The sequence below is a fragment of the Epinephelus lanceolatus genome, chromosome 20 (genome assembly GCF_041903045.1).
Source record: "Epinephelus lanceolatus isolate andai-2023 chromosome 20, ASM4190304v1, whole genome shotgun sequence".
Classification (NCBI taxonomy): domain Eukaryota; kingdom Metazoa; phylum Chordata; class Actinopteri; order Perciformes; family Serranidae; genus Epinephelus; species Epinephelus lanceolatus.
The window spans coordinates 26,158,541-26,173,892 of NC_135753.1; the positions used below are offsets into that span (position 1 = coordinate 26,158,541).

The following is a 15,352-nucleotide window of genomic DNA, read 5'->3' on the forward strand; positions in this document are numbered from 1 at the left end:
GTTAACCATATTCAGTGTGATTTCTACTGATTGGATTCTGTAAAGTCGAAGAGGCCTTGGCCTCAAGAAGTGTGCACAAAGGATCTTGGAGATAGACAACGCAGAGTAGGGGGAAAAAAGCAATGCGCTGTTATTCTCACTCTCTTGTTTTCTCTTGTGCTTGATATTTGTGTATAGATGGTATTTATAAGTGGACACTTTACTCTATTGACATATGCTTCTCCACTTACTGCTGAATACTAAGCAAATGCCCCTGGTTAAACAGGAAGGCCATTTAAGTTAGTACATTTATTTGTGTGTATCCAGAGGTTACATGTTGGGTTTGCACCTAAATTCATGGTGCAGATCTTTGCAGGGTTTCACCTGGACAGCTGAGCCACATTTTTCTTTACTTTTTCTATTTATTGCTCTTGTTTCATACATGCGTGGGCACACACAAGTAAAGTCATGTCATATCTGCAAGTTGTAGGTCCTGTGCTCCGAAATATACTGTGTATTTTTTTTTTTTTTTGCCATTGTACCTATACTGTGTCTCTAAAAGTCTTTATGTATTAAAATCCTGACTGTATTTCTTGCAGATGATTCTGCTGATGCCACACACATTTATCAAGGAAGTAAAGAAAGCTGTAAATTTGTTGAAAATACAGAAATATCAAAGAAAACAGCGATGCTCTATCTGGGCCAACTACTTCATTTAGGTAAATTGCTATAAAAATATCTATAAAACCTTACGTCAAAATTACGATCAGAGGTGCGCAGCTTCGTCCCCCATTCGGAAACCTTGTGGTCACCCTCCTTTTGCAGATCCTCAATTGTCTGAAGCAGCACCTGGTTCTGGTCTGCGAGGTCATTCACATAAGACCACAGGAAATGCACTTTCTTCTGCAGGAATAAAAGCACAGCAGGATAAAATTGTGGTTAATTTGCTGTGTTTTAACAAGCTGACAGTCGAACCAAGCAGCTTTTGTTCTGTATTAAAAGTTGTTTTACTTTATGGAGTCAAATCAATGACAAACCAAAACTGCCATTAAAAACAAGAGAGCCGTAAACACATCATTTGTGCCTTAAAAACTGTATACATCCTGCGTCAGTCAGAAACAAAATCCCACAGTTTTTTCCTGAGAATTAAATTGATACACGGCTATTTTGTATTAGCTTTGTATGCTTTGGGGAAGTATCTGAACACAATATTGTAAAATACAAAATTTGTTTGCCTTTCAATATCCACATGTGGTTACCAAATTGTGATGTGTATATTTTGAGGTTTATTTCGATAAATAATAAACATTGGTGAGGTAAGAGGAAGCTATTTGACAAACATAAAATAAAGCATCATTATATTTTTTAAAACACACTAAATTACATCAGGGGAAGGGACACAAATGCCAGTCTACGGCGCTGAAGTCAAGCACTTCACGAATCCACCCACATTTCCTGCAACTACCTTGCACTACGTTGGGGCCAAAAATTGCCAGTAGACATAGAATCGCTTTTTGCAAATTAGTTGCAATACGAACGTTGCTCCTGGGAGACATAGACGTAGGCTGACCTATAAATGTAGTACTCCCTCTTGGCAAATCAGTGTTTTTGAAGTTGACGGATTACAGAAGTGAGATGTATAATTTCCTCAAGATTCAGCGAATGTCAAAGTGATGTCAGATATCACTTTGACACACGACTGAATGAACAGAAAAAAAAAAACACAGGGACTACTTGCCAGCAATGGTGGCCTCACAAGGGAAACATAAGAGCTCCCCAGACAAACAGGATAACAGAGTCTTAAAATGTATGTTGTATTTAGTTTTATCTAACCCTTGTGTATTTTAGGTGGTCACATTGAGATTAAGAATCTGATTCAACAGGGAGTTGCATGGGTAACCATACAGGGTTGGTCAGTAACCATTCACACACAGGTGGAGCAGCAATCGTGAGCAATTTGGGGTTCAGTATCTTGTGCAAGGAAACTTCGACATGCGGACTGAGGGATCCAGGGATAGAACTGTTGATCTTCCGATTGGTGGACGATCCACTCTACCTCCAGGCTCCAGGCTCTCAGTCCACTGCAACAAGTAATCCATGCATTTCTAACATCTGGAGTAGAACCCAGAAATACTCTCGATACAGACCCACAGCTCTATGACGGTAAATTTTCACCCGCTTTACTAATGTTTAGCTTCATAACATTCATCGTAACCACAAGGGCACTCGGAGAGCGCAGACTTTCGCCAAGGCCAAATGCCCCATCTCGCATTGTTAACAGTAGTGAAAAATAATTTGTGTATTCAGATCTGTTCTTTCTTGGCCCACCGTAGACCCTTACAACAACTTTCACAAAAACCAGGCCTGAGGATTTTCCGTAATCCTGCTGACAAACAGACAAGCAAACCAAGAAATAAACATACTGAAATGAAAGCCTACCCTCCATAGTAAAGGTAATACATGAAAAGGCTGTTCTAACTGGACTGAATTTCCTTTCTAAGTCATTGCCCTAATTCTTAAGGGGCATCAAATTGGTTTTGAAATAACATTGTTTTACTTTGCGAAACCTCTGTATAAAACTAGCCCTGTCAGACAAGGCAGTCAGATACTCTTGGCTTTTATACAGCAGCCCACCTAGGACTCACAATAGATGACATCTGAACTGTATTATTAGAAAGGAATACTTCATGAGCAGACGAGAGTACATAGTTGGTCAGGGGTTAGAGCTGGCTCAGAAAGATGTTATTCCCTGTTGCTGCTTTGTGTCTGGAAGAACGCATTTCTAAGTTCACATTTCATTGTTTACAAAAAATAGGTCACCCGAACATGCTCCACAACTGATCTAATATATCAGATCCTCACAGTTCTTCAGCACAGTCTTCCAGGTCAGTCTTTTATCTCTGTTGAAAAACCTGCTTATGCACTTGTTCCTTAAAGGGATTGCACGGGTAGCCAGATAGCCTACACATACAGTGATTGCAGCTCTGATAAAAAGGGACTGCCACTGAATTTCAGAATTATTTTTTGCCTTAGAGGAGCACCTGTACATGTGTGTTCATAAACGTCTGTCCCCTACAGCCAAAAAAGTCAACAAGCGGTTTACAGCGTCCCCCGACACATAATATAACACTGATGTATAGCTTCAGGGAGAGTAACTTTACAAAGGTGGCAGAGGTGACAGTATCTGAGATAACATTCTAGGGTTGACATTGTATTTAAAAAGATGTGGAACCAAAAATGCATCCAAAAACTCATGTTTGGCTTACTGTTTTCCAGCTTTTCCAGTGAATCATGCTTGTGATGGCCGCACCTGCTGCACAGCTGATATAAATGCTGCTAACCCTCCTGTGCACGCCTTAGTTTTCTTTATAGTTCACCCTTGATGGAGTCATTTTCTTATCATTTGATAAATCTGTCATAAGCTGTTCTAATTTCTATTTATTTACCAGTTACAGTGCTGAGGGTGGTTGCTGCTGCTGAAGGGACATCTTATCAGGCCTGAGGAAAAGTTGGCCTTAAAGCAGGGCTCTTAAATACAGGAAGTGGACAATCAGAATGTACCAAGTGCCAGTCACACCATAGGGGAGATTGGGATCACTGGTTTATTTCTTTAGAAGCTATATTAGGTTGGTGGGGCTTTTGTTTTGGTGCTAAAATATTTATACCAACAGACTAACTGTTCTGTTATGTTATATGTAGTCCAGTTGGTAGTGTTTTTCCTTGTGTTACCCCTCTGTTTCGAAAATGGTTTGATCTCATTTTATGTTTTCCTTTGTCTTGGTGGGTCAGTTTTGTCTGTTCAGTTTTAATTGAGTTTGTGTTGAGTTAACATAGCCTGAGTTCAGTTCGGTTTAGGTGACCTCTTTTATGGGCCCACAATTTTGGCAAATAATTTCTTTGTGTGCTAAATTTTGGGGTTTAAAAAACCCTCCTTTTGAAAATCCATCTGCAGTCTTGGAGCTCAGAGTGATCACTGCCCTAGAGAATAAAAAAAAACGTTACATGAATTCTTTACAGGAGCACTGTACGATATTTTGAGCGTATCTATGATTCAGAAGTTGTCTGCACACAGCTCTCAACATGGAGTTGGCTGAGCCGACGGCTAGCAGCTAATGGTGCTAACAGCCTGAACAGTGCTAACAATAGCAAAAGTTCTAACAGTGTTAACCAAGCATGAACCAGAGCGTCGCTAGAACACTTTATCGATAATACCTTCCCAATATCAGTTGTAACCCGCATATGAGTGGAGTGCAGATTGGCAGCAATTTGCTCACCAATGGGATAAACACACCGTCTACCACAACAAAGAACAGAGAAGCTCAGATTACAACAGAAATAGAAGGAGCGTGACTCTATTCTTACTCAGGATGCCATTATTCCACTATATCTTCATATAGCAAATAATTGTTTGCTGCTTTATTAATGCTCTGAATATCGTACAGAGCTCCTTTAATTGTGAGGTTGTTCTAACATGTCAGGAAGCATCATGAACCTACAATGGTTCATGGATGAATGGTTCTCTGTGTTTTCAATGGACAACCTTTATGATTAATTGTGCACATCAACCTTTAGGACTTGGGAGCTCCTGGGTTCTAAACACATAACCTTGTTAAGCAGGCCCGCGACTGGGGCCGGCTGACCGAAACCCATCTCTGAAACCTTGTTACACTTGCTTTGATGCACAGCCCAGCTCACACAGGCTACATTCTGTAGCTAAATGATGTCACATGACAATCCTGATGATTAGAAACCTCTCTTTTTTAAATATGAGTGTGGATCTGTGTTCCTGATCTCTGCTGCTCAGATGGAAACATAATGCAATTTGCCACCTGTTACAAGTGCTGCGGCTTTATGAAAGCACCCCTGCGCTTCCTCCTGTCATTTGTCTGACAGGACAGAGGTCATCTTCTGATGCGTGAGTCACGGTGGACAGGATGTTCTTTGATTTGTATTGAATGGATGATAACCCAATGACAATAGATGATGGCAAAAAACTAAACTACACATCCTGCAGGGCTTTGGGGTCTGAATGGGATTCTCAGTATTTTTTTTTTTTTTTAAATAATTTTTGCTGTTGATCAGACCCATAAATACAATCCAGTGTCCAGGGGCATGGATGGCTACTTAAAATGTTTCGATAAAATTAGGAGTGATTTGTCTCCAGTGTTAATTTAGTCCGTACAAGTACAGGATCACAAGGAGGTCAATATTTGATCATGTGAGATCATGTCAGAATTTTGGCTGTCTCCACTGTGTCCTCAACCCAATGGAAAGAGACACAACAGAAAGACATTGGGGACAAAACACCACACAGTACAGGCAATTGACCCTTTACTAAGTCCTGCCCGTGGACGCAGACTGGCCAATCATAACGTAGCATCAGGCTGGCTCAAACCAGCGTCCGACAACAACACAGCTGACTTTAATGCAGTCCATTCAGATTTCCTTCGTTTTCAGGCTGGTTTTGTAGATTTGGAGCTAAATGTTGTGCCTGGGGCGCATTGTGTATTAATGATACTCGTTACCTGGAGAGGTTGGAAAAAGACATAAGTTTCTTCCCTGTTCCAAAACCAAAGTCAGACCCTGAAAAGTGTAGGGTTAGCTAGCTAGCTACTGAAGATATAGCCTACTGAATGTATACACATGCTGCTCATGCTTTTTAATGATTATAACAGTGAAACAAAGTCCGACCCTGCTGTACAGGAACCAGTGAAGGGAAGCAGGGAAACTTTGCTGATATTCAACCAGCTGTGTGTCATCACAGTGTGTGCAGATGAACGTTGTTGTTGTTGTTCATCTGCACACACTGCAATGCCACACAGCTGGTTCAATATTAGCAAAGTTTCCCTTTATATTAATTGTCTTGTGTGGCGATCAGCAGTGATGTGGTGGTTCACTTCTACACTGTGATCTGTAGCCTATAGTTCGGCTTTAGCTTCTAACTATCTTTGTCTTTTTAACCTGTTGTTGCTGCTGAGTCAGTTTGACATCCTGGATATATCCTTCAGACACAGACTGTAGACCCCTCTGTCTGCTTCTCTCTGGAATTGCTTTTTCATTTTTCCAAAAACATGATATTATTTCTTCAGAGAGTCACAGTGTGGGCTCCATGCTTACGCTGACAGCTTGATGAACCATTACAAAGGCTCTTACCAAAGGTACTATGAGTTAAACATGCCTCCAGGGGGATGTCCCAGTATTCTTCACATATACATAATTGCCATTTGTCAGACAACAGATAGCAGTACAACTAACTGTAGTGTTAAATGGTCATAATGGCAGCGGTGGGATTCGAACCCACGCCTCCAGAGAGACTGGAGCCTAAATCCAGCGCCTTAGACCGCTCGGCCACGCTACCGTACACACTTTATTCAGACGACATCAGCTCCAAAGGCTACTCACCTGCAATGATTCCTCTCCTGTTGCTGTAGAGTCCAGCTCCAGACATCTCAACCTCTGCTCATAAAGTCCTCTGAACTCGTTTAGCAGCTGTTTAATGTTGTCTGTCTCAGTCTCTGGACCCTGGACGTCACCTCTCAGCTCGTCTCCTGAGACAGAGGTCAAAGTATCACTTCCCTGTCCCGACAGCTTTGAGCTTTCACCTGACTCTGGTGGTGTTGTCTTGTGGCTCATGCTTGTGCCAGTTTTCAGCACGGCTCAAATAAAGTACCCGGACTAACGTTAGCTAACACTCATAATCACTGTTTGTCACTCTGGTTGAACGTTTGCCTCAAAGTTTATATTACCTGACAACTGTAGAGCGACACGGAAATACATTACATGGCATTTTGAGTGCGTGCGAGACATTATCTGTGTTACTTTGTGTGAATTACCGTGGCTTCACCAGCAACTTGGTCGCTATGTGCCGTTACTACAACGGAGGACTTTGAATGAGTTATATGAAGACAGACCGACGCTTCCCCCTACAGTTTGCCGCTGCCTTGGCGCTGTGCGATCTGATTGGCTCCTTTGTGCAAATCGCCTGCTTAATCGTGACGTTACGGTACATCATTGGTGGCTTTTCCTGAAGGGGCGGGGGTTACTGCACAATGCGGAAATACAGATTGTTTTCGTCTTATCGGGGAGGACTGTCTTTTCCCCTGTAAAGAAATGGGTAAATATGTCTTTGTTATGTTGTTTAGCGAACATTCAAGTGTGCAGTATTTTCTCCCATACTCTGGTTTTCTCACAGAGAGCTCAAATGCGTCATGTCTGCTTCTTTTAAACGGACTCATGGACTAATATCACCTCCGTGTTGCTGTCAGTGTTGTGTGTGTAAAGCGGTATTTGTCCCCCTTAACTGCATGTATGCATTTAAAACCAAATCGATTGTTAATGCCAGTCGATGTGTGTGCTGCATACACTTCAAACGACTGACTATCGTTACTGTGAATTAGTATTCATCTTAAGTCATCTTCAGGTGTATTTACCAACTGCAACTTTGGATGGTAACCTTGTGAGTGTGTGTTCCCTCAAGAGTATGTTATACTGCTCCGCACATAATTCCATTATTCCCCTAAATAATCAGTGCCAGAGATCAAAACCTTCCACATTGAGATTCAAGGCAAAGTTGATCTTATTGATTTTCAAGAGACTACTCACTTCATTTCTCTCATCCCAATCATCACTGCTCTACTCTTATCTGTCTCTTGGTTATATCTCTCTTTTCCACTGGCTTTGACTGCACTGCTCCCGCACACTCTGCCAAAACCTAATCCCCACTGTGATTATCACATAATGCTTTTGCCTTATTATCAAAATGGAGCAGATTTGGGTTTTGTTGTTGTTAAAGACTGATGGGCACGGGCTTAAAAAATTAAGAGACAATGTCATTATGAGGCGAGCGTGGAGCGGCTGATTGCATGAGATTGAGGTGCAGGCGCGTGCCTCTGGAGCTAAACACTTAGTGTAATGAGTGTGTTTTTTAAGGGAGTCACTGAAGTTAAATTGGGCTGTGATCTCACTCTGGGGTCACAAGGTCAGTTTATACAGTTTCCAGATGAAGGCAAGTGATAAAGGCAGCGGGGTTATCTGTGCACTTGGATTAGCTTTATAGTTTCTCTTGAAACAGAAGCAAAAATATATTCCACATACATTGCTGCATATATTGTACAACTAATTGTTATTAGAGATGCACCGATCCAGCTTTTTCAGTTTCGATACCAATCCCGATGTTGTGGCTTTGAGTATCAGCCGATACCCGATGCCGATCCGATACCATGGTTGACCTAAAAAGCTATATACCTTTACATGTAGAACAGAAAAGACTAGAGGCATCAGGCATTGATGACTACACAGTTCTTTCCTAAGTGCAACAGCAGTTGAAATAGTGTGAAATACCTCCACACATGCATTTTCCGATACCCGATCCATCTGTTTTAATGATATCAGGGCCGATATTCGATCCAGATATCAGATTGGTACATCCCTAATTGTTATATGCTGAGCAACAGTGTCAAAGGATTTTAATGTCAGTTTCAGAAGCTGCACAATGATCTAATTTATCTATGTGTCCTCATAATTCTCACAATGATTTTGTCCATTTTTTTTTTCTGTCCTTCCAGTGCTACTCTATAATCCATGTTTACCAGCTTTACAAAGATGGATAAGAACTGGCAAACAGTTTGTCAGCCAATTCCTTTTACAGCTGTTACAGAGAGGCCATTTAAAATGTCCTCATAACATTCAGTATGCTAAAACAATTGTGTTAAAATCAAGTCATGTTCAGGTTTCTCTTCCAAATTGAGATGAAAGTATAACATGCTGACATGTCGTTAGGGGTACAGTTTGAAGCGGCAGCAATCCAATTCTAACTGATGCATAGATACATATCAAGGGATATTCCGGTTTTCTTAACCCTCTCATCCTGCAGTGGCCTTCATACTCTCATAGATTTTACAGTAGCTTCACCTCAGTTTAGAATTTTCCACATTTTAATTGTTACACATATTAAAAAAGCAACCAAAATATTTTCATGCATGAAGCAGAGGCTAAAAAAAACGGTGCTAATCAAATATTCCTCAGTACAACACATGTTATTTGCATGAGGTGAGGCCCGAGCGCTCTCTCAGTGACTCCTAAGAAAGACTTCAGTTCTCTCATTTATTAGCTGTTCCGCTTTTTCCCTTCCACGTTCATTGTGCCTCTCTGCCCTCTAAATGTTTCATTACTTTTTAAGTTGTTTTTTTGCAAACCCCTGTACTTATTACTCATACAGCCCCAGCATACTCAACCTTCCTACTCCTGAAATCAATTAATTCTCTTAAATAATTCACCTTCTGAGCAAACCAGATTAAGCAGAGCACATTTTTTTGTGTGTGTCAGATGTGCTGCTCTAACTGATGTGTATTTTTTTTTTTTTTTTTGTGTGTTCAGGCATTAGCTTGGCCCTCACCCTATGGCTCGGAGGAGTCTTGGGTGATTACAGAAAGAGGAGAGCCTTGATAAAGCATTAGTGTGTGACGCACACACATACACACAGCCTGAAGACCCCTCTGTGCATTTGCACACATTCATATTTCATGAAACAGACTCATAACAATTAGTCTGGTTACCGCCTGGGTAATCTTCGCGTCCCCCCGTAATGCCTGCGGTCTGCTGTATGACATCACTCTCTTAAAAGTTCTAAATCTGACATTCTCATCCGTTTTCATAGTGAGGACATTAGAAGGCCATGGCTAATAGGCCCGCACTCGTTCCTGGCGAAAGAAGGGCAATAAAGTGAGGGAGCGGGAGAGAGGGGGGAAAAAAACGAGACTGGAGCGCTCAGAGAAATAGGTTTTATTCACCAGAGCTTTTACACAAATTAATTTACATGAGCGAGAGAAGAAAATGTAAAGTTGTAATCCATGCTTTGCCAATGCATAGCCTATTTCTCGCTACAAGCATCATAGTAAGCCAAGTGAACGTTTCTGCATTATTTCAGCAAATATATTATGGTAACAACCATAGCTAAGTGCTTAGGAATTTGAGCCCTGCGCCACGCCAGGAGCTAAATCGAGACTTTTGGATGTACAGTTTCCAAACGGCAAGGAATGATAGCCTTGTGAGCAGCTTCACAGCACTTGTCCACTGCAGAAAAAGCAAAACGCAATCCCCTAGAGATACCCCACCTTCCCAGCATCCCCCAGTCTTTAGTCCCCCCCCTGCCCTAAACACCCTCATCCCCTCCCTAGACACCAAAGCCAAGGTCAAGAAGAAAGTGCAGCCTTCCTCTGTCTATAGGCTATTCCCTGGATGCCCGCACCTCAGTGTGGCTGAGCCGCATATGCTTCAGGAATGTTCCCTCCTCCTTTATTGTGACCGTCAGTCTCAAGGTCAGCTCCTAGGGAGAGGTTTGTGCTTATCTGTTTTTTCCCCTCCCTCATTTTTCTCCTTAGCTATCTTTGCCCCCAGTTTTTTTTCCTTCCTTCACTGTATCAGTAGACAGTAGCTCAGAGCTCCCAGCTGGGGGTTTCATGACGTGTTGTCTGACGTGTCTGTCTTTTTTTTTTTTTTTTTGTCTGTCTCTTTGTCTATCCATCTTTCTGTTGGGTAGCTGTCACTACAGCCCGTTGTCTAGTTTTCAGAGGACCTGGTGCAGCTGCGAGGCTTCAGTCTGATGCTCTGTACGCTTTTGTTGCCTCGTCTCTCCTTCTTCACGCTGGTCATGGCCCCTTTTGCCTTGAAGCGATGTTGCAGTGTGTTCCCTGTTAGATTGGATATTGTTGTTGTTGTTGTTGTTGTTGTTGTCTGTAAGCTATGGCAGTCAGCCTTGAGTCAGTGCGCTATCTTTGTCTGAACAAGATGCACAGGCTAAGGGAACAAGGGGAGGAGAAAAAAAACCTCTCATCTGACCTGAATCAAAATACCCTTTAATATTCCCAGGAAGATGTTTTTAAAGTATTTTATACAGCTCTGGTAGAAATGCCAGACCCCAGAACCCAGGGCCTGGATTTTCTGTTGATTTTCAGCGATCTCCTCTAACCTGCGTTCTGACTCTGCTGGTTGTCAGCTGCACACTCTCCAAGAGAGGGCATTTTTGTCTTCAGGTCAGCTGGTTGGCTGACCCACAAGAGAATTATCAAGTCAATATATCACACCAGGTGTGTGTGTTTGAGCGAATTCATCAGAGAAATAGTCCGCATGGCTGCTTGTATCTGTGTATACTTCTTGTGTGCAAATGCTGTAGTGTCTGTCCTTGAACACACACACCTTGCCAGTGCTCTGTAAACACTGGCATTGACTGTGACTTTTGACTATTACATAAGGAACATGGATTTCCAGCTGTCCACGGTAAAAGCCCTGTAAATTCAAATGCTTAATTTTTATAGGCAGCCCGGCATTGACTGAAGTGTCTGCTTGTTATATATTTGGCAAGTGCTGCAAGTCTGAAGGGAAGCTGTCAATAGCAATCCCAGCTATTGATATGGCAGTGGGCAGGAGATGTTACTTGGCCCCCGACTCCGGCATCCCTCTGATCCCTCTACATCATAATTACATTAATATTGACAGACCCTTGACAATAGTCACATTACTATTGATAGGTGGCTGTCAATACCGTGTTTCCCCAAATAAAACATATTCATTCATAACTTGTAAACTGCTCGATAAAAGGCTTTGAAAAGAATATTGGACCCGGCCGGGTTTGCTCTCCCGAGAGGGCTGCTGCTGTGACGGGGATTTCCACCACCTGGCTGTGTGTGTGCGCGTCTGTGTAACCATGGACTGATAGATTAATTTAGCTCTGTATTAGAGCTCTGCATAGATCAAGGCTACCCTTGACACACACACACACACAGGCACATAATCTGCACATTTTCTCCCATCAAGGAAAAACTTTCAGATTAAGCTAAACAAATGGAGCCTGTTTATTGGTTACCATACACATTCAGACTACCTCTATTTTTTTTTTAAACCCAAACTCTACTTCCGTCACAGGCGAGGTTCTAGTCACTAAACATGGCAGCATTTCAAATGCAGCTCAATGAATTTGTCACACCTGCTTACTTCAGCGGGAATTCACTCTTTTTTCATTCATTTGCTAATTCTAACTTAGTTGGACGGTGTATCCTGGCTCTATTGAAACATCATGAATACACAGATGGTCCTGTGCGCCACAATAAACCCGAGCATTGCCACCACATATTAGAATGTTTTTTTTTACCTCCTCGAGAAACGTCTAAAGTGACCATCATCTCTCTCTCTTTCTGTCAAAACTGCCATATTTACCCGGCTGAAATCTCTTTTAAAGCCTCGTGACAAATCCTGTTCAGCGAGACACAAAAGCCACTGTCAGAAAAAGGCCTCTCTGTCTCTCTCTCTCTCTCTGTGGGCCCCTTGCTCTGTCTCTCCGTGCGTTAGTTAGTCTCCCACTTCTTAAGCATTTCATTTGAGGAAAGGGCAGATAAAACTGGGGGGGGGGGCTGTGAGCAGTTTGGAAAACGTATGCAGCGCAAAATAGCCCAGACGTCACAATGGTGGGATCCCATATGGAGTCGACTCTAAGGGGAGGAAAATTGTTCCACATTTGGCAGATGTTTACGGTGTACCAGAGACTGTGCCGTTAGCCTAATCCCTAGTGATGTGATTTGTACACACACCCTATCTCCAGAGGGAGCAGGCACCAAGAGCCCCTGGGCTTCGCCTCCTGTGTTTGTGTGTGTGTGTGTGTCTATGTGTGTGTATGTGTGTTGGATTGTGTTGTGTTTATACACTGGAGAGAGCAGTCTAAGACCCCCTGCTCCTCCGCAATGCGCAGCTCAAAGGTTGCATTAAGGACGGGTTTTACATGTGAAAAGTGATTTCCGTTCCTATGTATAAAGAGAAAATAACCTTCCTAACAGGATGGGCCTCACCTCCGGGGCCTCATTCCTCCCAAAAACCCAGTTGTCCTTTAAATAGTTGGTCATGTTTGTGACTTTAATAGATCAAGTATGGTGTTGCCTGTGCGTTAATAAGATATTTGATCATGTCAAGTTATGAGACGTTTATGTACTTGATCTTGTTTATGTAGTTTTGGCCGTCATTGGGGATCGTTTTTTACTTTTACTTTCATTTGTTTAAAACCTGTCTGATCACTTTTGAAGTTTATTTTGTCAACAGTAAAGTTGGTGAATAAAGTATCATGGCCCAAACTAAAATGAAAATCCGATCCAGGCTGTAAAAAGGTCTCGATCTCCTTGTATTTGTACATGATGTATAAACTTCAACATTGAAATCCACTTGTGAAAATCCTGAAAAATATTTTCAATGTCCATCCTTGTTGTTTACTTGTCTCCAGCAGGTCTTGAAAGTGAGGACAACCAAAGAAGGACAGCTGGAAGTTCTGGCCCCGAAACCGAAGCTGACCCGCAGACCCCGGTATTGCGCATCAGCCAGCTGGATGCCCTCGAGCTAGACTCCGCCCTAGAGCAGCTGGTATGGACCCAGTTCTCCCAGTGCTTCCAGAACTTCCGCCCCGGCCTACTCACCCCGCTGGAGCCTGAACTGAGGGCTCTGCTCCATTTGCTCCTGTGGAGGTTTACACTTTATTCCAGCAGTGCCACAGTGGGCCAGTCTTTACTGAGCCTGCGCTACCACAACGTCCTGTCCTCGTCTCCTCGGTACAGACCTCTGTCTCGCAAGCAGAAGCTGGGTCTGGCCCTGCTCACTGCAGGTCCACGCTGGCTTCAGGAGCGCTCCCACAGCCTGCTGCTGTGCTTGGGATCAGGGGGGCCTGTGTCCGAAAGAGACGGTGGTTTACTCCAGCAGAGTCTCCGCAAGTGCCTCACCCTTGTGTCTAGTATCATGCAGCTGGCAAGCCTCTTTAACTTCCTCGTGTTCCTAAGGAAAGGTCGCCATCCTGTCCTGGCTGAAAGGATTGTCGGAGCTCGGGCGGCTTTCAGCAAGCCCAACGTGGTCCGGGACGTAACCTACCAGTACATGAACCGCGAGCTGCTGTGGCACGGCTTTGCCGAGTTCCTCATCTTTCTGCTACCGCTGATCAATACAAGGAAACTGAAGGCGACGGTGCTTTCAGTTGTTTTAGGGGGTGGAAGCGCCGATGGGGAGGGAGCGACGGAAGGGCAAGGGGTGTGGAAAGAGTGTGGACTGTGCGGAGAGTGGCCGACCATGCCTCACACGGCAGGCTGCCAACATGTTTTCTGCTACTACTGCATCAAGAGCCACAGCATCGCAGACCCTTACCTCACCTGCCCCAAATGTGGCGCAGAGGCAGGGCAGCCGGAGCCGGTCAAGATGGAGGTTGAGATGATTGGCAGGTGACGATGAGAAGAAGCTCAGTTTATTTTGTAATTGCAGGGATTTATTGAAATTAAAGTGGTGGTTATATCTTTATAGCCCTAACCCTAAAAAAAGACAATGGTTTAATAGTCCCCATTAAGTCATGAGTTAGTCTATGACTTGACTCCAGTCTTCATGATGTCTGTGTCTTTTCTGAACACACATAGACCTGCTATGTTTAATATATGTGAGCATATATTGACAATCCTCTGCCCCTTCCCCGTTTCTCCGGCTGGACTTTGGACAGAACTATTTGTCTTTGGTGCACTGGACAGACTACAGAGAACCACACAGAGCATATATTTGATGAGTGAACGTGTTGATTTATGCTCCAAATTGGCTGTGTGTTAGCACGTGTATGCGTGTGTGTATGTGTGTGTGTGTGTTTGTTGAAATGGGAATATTTGTTCTGATGAAAAATGCAGAAAGTCAGCTGAATAAATAATGGGAGGAATTTCTGATGCCTCTCATCATGGCCAAATTAGCATTTGTTGTGTATTTTGTGCCTAAATTGTATTTCAACATCATTAAAATTGATAGAGTGCTACCTCTTGGGTGTTTATTTAGTTAAGTGGAGGAGAGAGAGATGAGGGAAAGTTATAACAATCAGCACACTTCTCTCTAGACAGGCCCGGTCGTTCTAACTCCCATTATCCGTTTTCACAGCACCCCAACATGCTCAAGATCAAGGGGGCAGCCGGGGGCTTGGATTGACTCTCACACACACACACATGCACACACACACTTGACAGCCAGCCTCTCTTTTCCCTTGGCCTTTCTCTCTTTTGCTGCCTTTCCATCTCTCTCCCTCTGTAATCTCCAGGGCCCTCGCCCCTATAAGACTGTAGTAAACTGTACCAAAACCCTGGCAGTCGTCTCCTTCCTCGCAGGCGAATTACTCTCTAATCCCTGTAATGAGTCCAAAGATGCTTATTTATGCTGGAGTTAACCTCCACCAGTGAGCCCAGCCCGGGGCCAAACGCACCCCAGCTGAGTGAAGCCTTTCCTGGGCTGACAAGAGAAGAGCGGGGTGGGGTTGGAGTGGGGGGCTACCTCCCACCTCTTCTTCCCTCCCCCTTCCTCCCCTCTCCCGCTCTGATCACTAGGGCTT

The 15,352-nt window shown here is 43.4% G+C and overlaps 2 protein-coding genes and 1 non-coding gene across 4 annotated transcripts in view; 1 reads left to right on the top strand and 2 right to left on the bottom strand.

Moving 5' to 3' along the window:
• LOC117265081 (uncharacterized) overlaps positions 1-6,789 on the bottom strand; it is a 76,448-nt gene extending 69,659 nt beyond the window's left edge. Inside the window, exons 1-2 of the mRNA XM_078162604.1 lie at positions 6,382-6,789; positions 733-882 (exon numbers count right to left, since the gene is read on the bottom strand). Of these exons, the coding sequence (XP_078018730.1) occupies positions 733-882; positions 6,382-6,612 (381 nt within the window). The 5' untranslated portion in view covers positions 6,613-6,789. The remainder of the gene's footprint in view (positions 1-732; positions 883-6,381) is intronic.
• On the bottom strand, positions 6,256-6,337 carry trnal-uag (transfer RNA leucine (anticodon UAG)). The gene has a single exon. It is a non-coding gene; the product is annotated as a tRNA-Leu (tRNA).
• Positions 6,790-7,020: 231 nt separating the features above from the next.
• pex2 (peroxisomal biogenesis factor 2) lies at positions 7,021-14,725 on the top strand. 2 transcript variants are annotated; one of them, XM_033638498.2, is made up of 2 exons: positions 7,021-7,093; positions 13,241-14,725. In XM_033638498.2, the coding sequence occupies exons 1-2, from the start codon at positions 7,090-7,092 to the stop codon at positions 14,221-14,223; spliced, it is 987 nt and encodes a 328-aa protein (XP_033494389.1). In that variant the 5' UTR covers positions 7,021-7,089; the 3' UTR covers positions 14,224-14,725. The 2 variants fall into 2 exon arrangements, with proteins under 2 accessions (XP_033494389.1, XP_033494391.1); XM_033638500.2 differs by having other exon boundaries at positions 7,030-7,093; positions 13,244-14,725.
• The last annotated feature ends 627 nt before the right edge of the window (positions 14,726-15,352 follow it).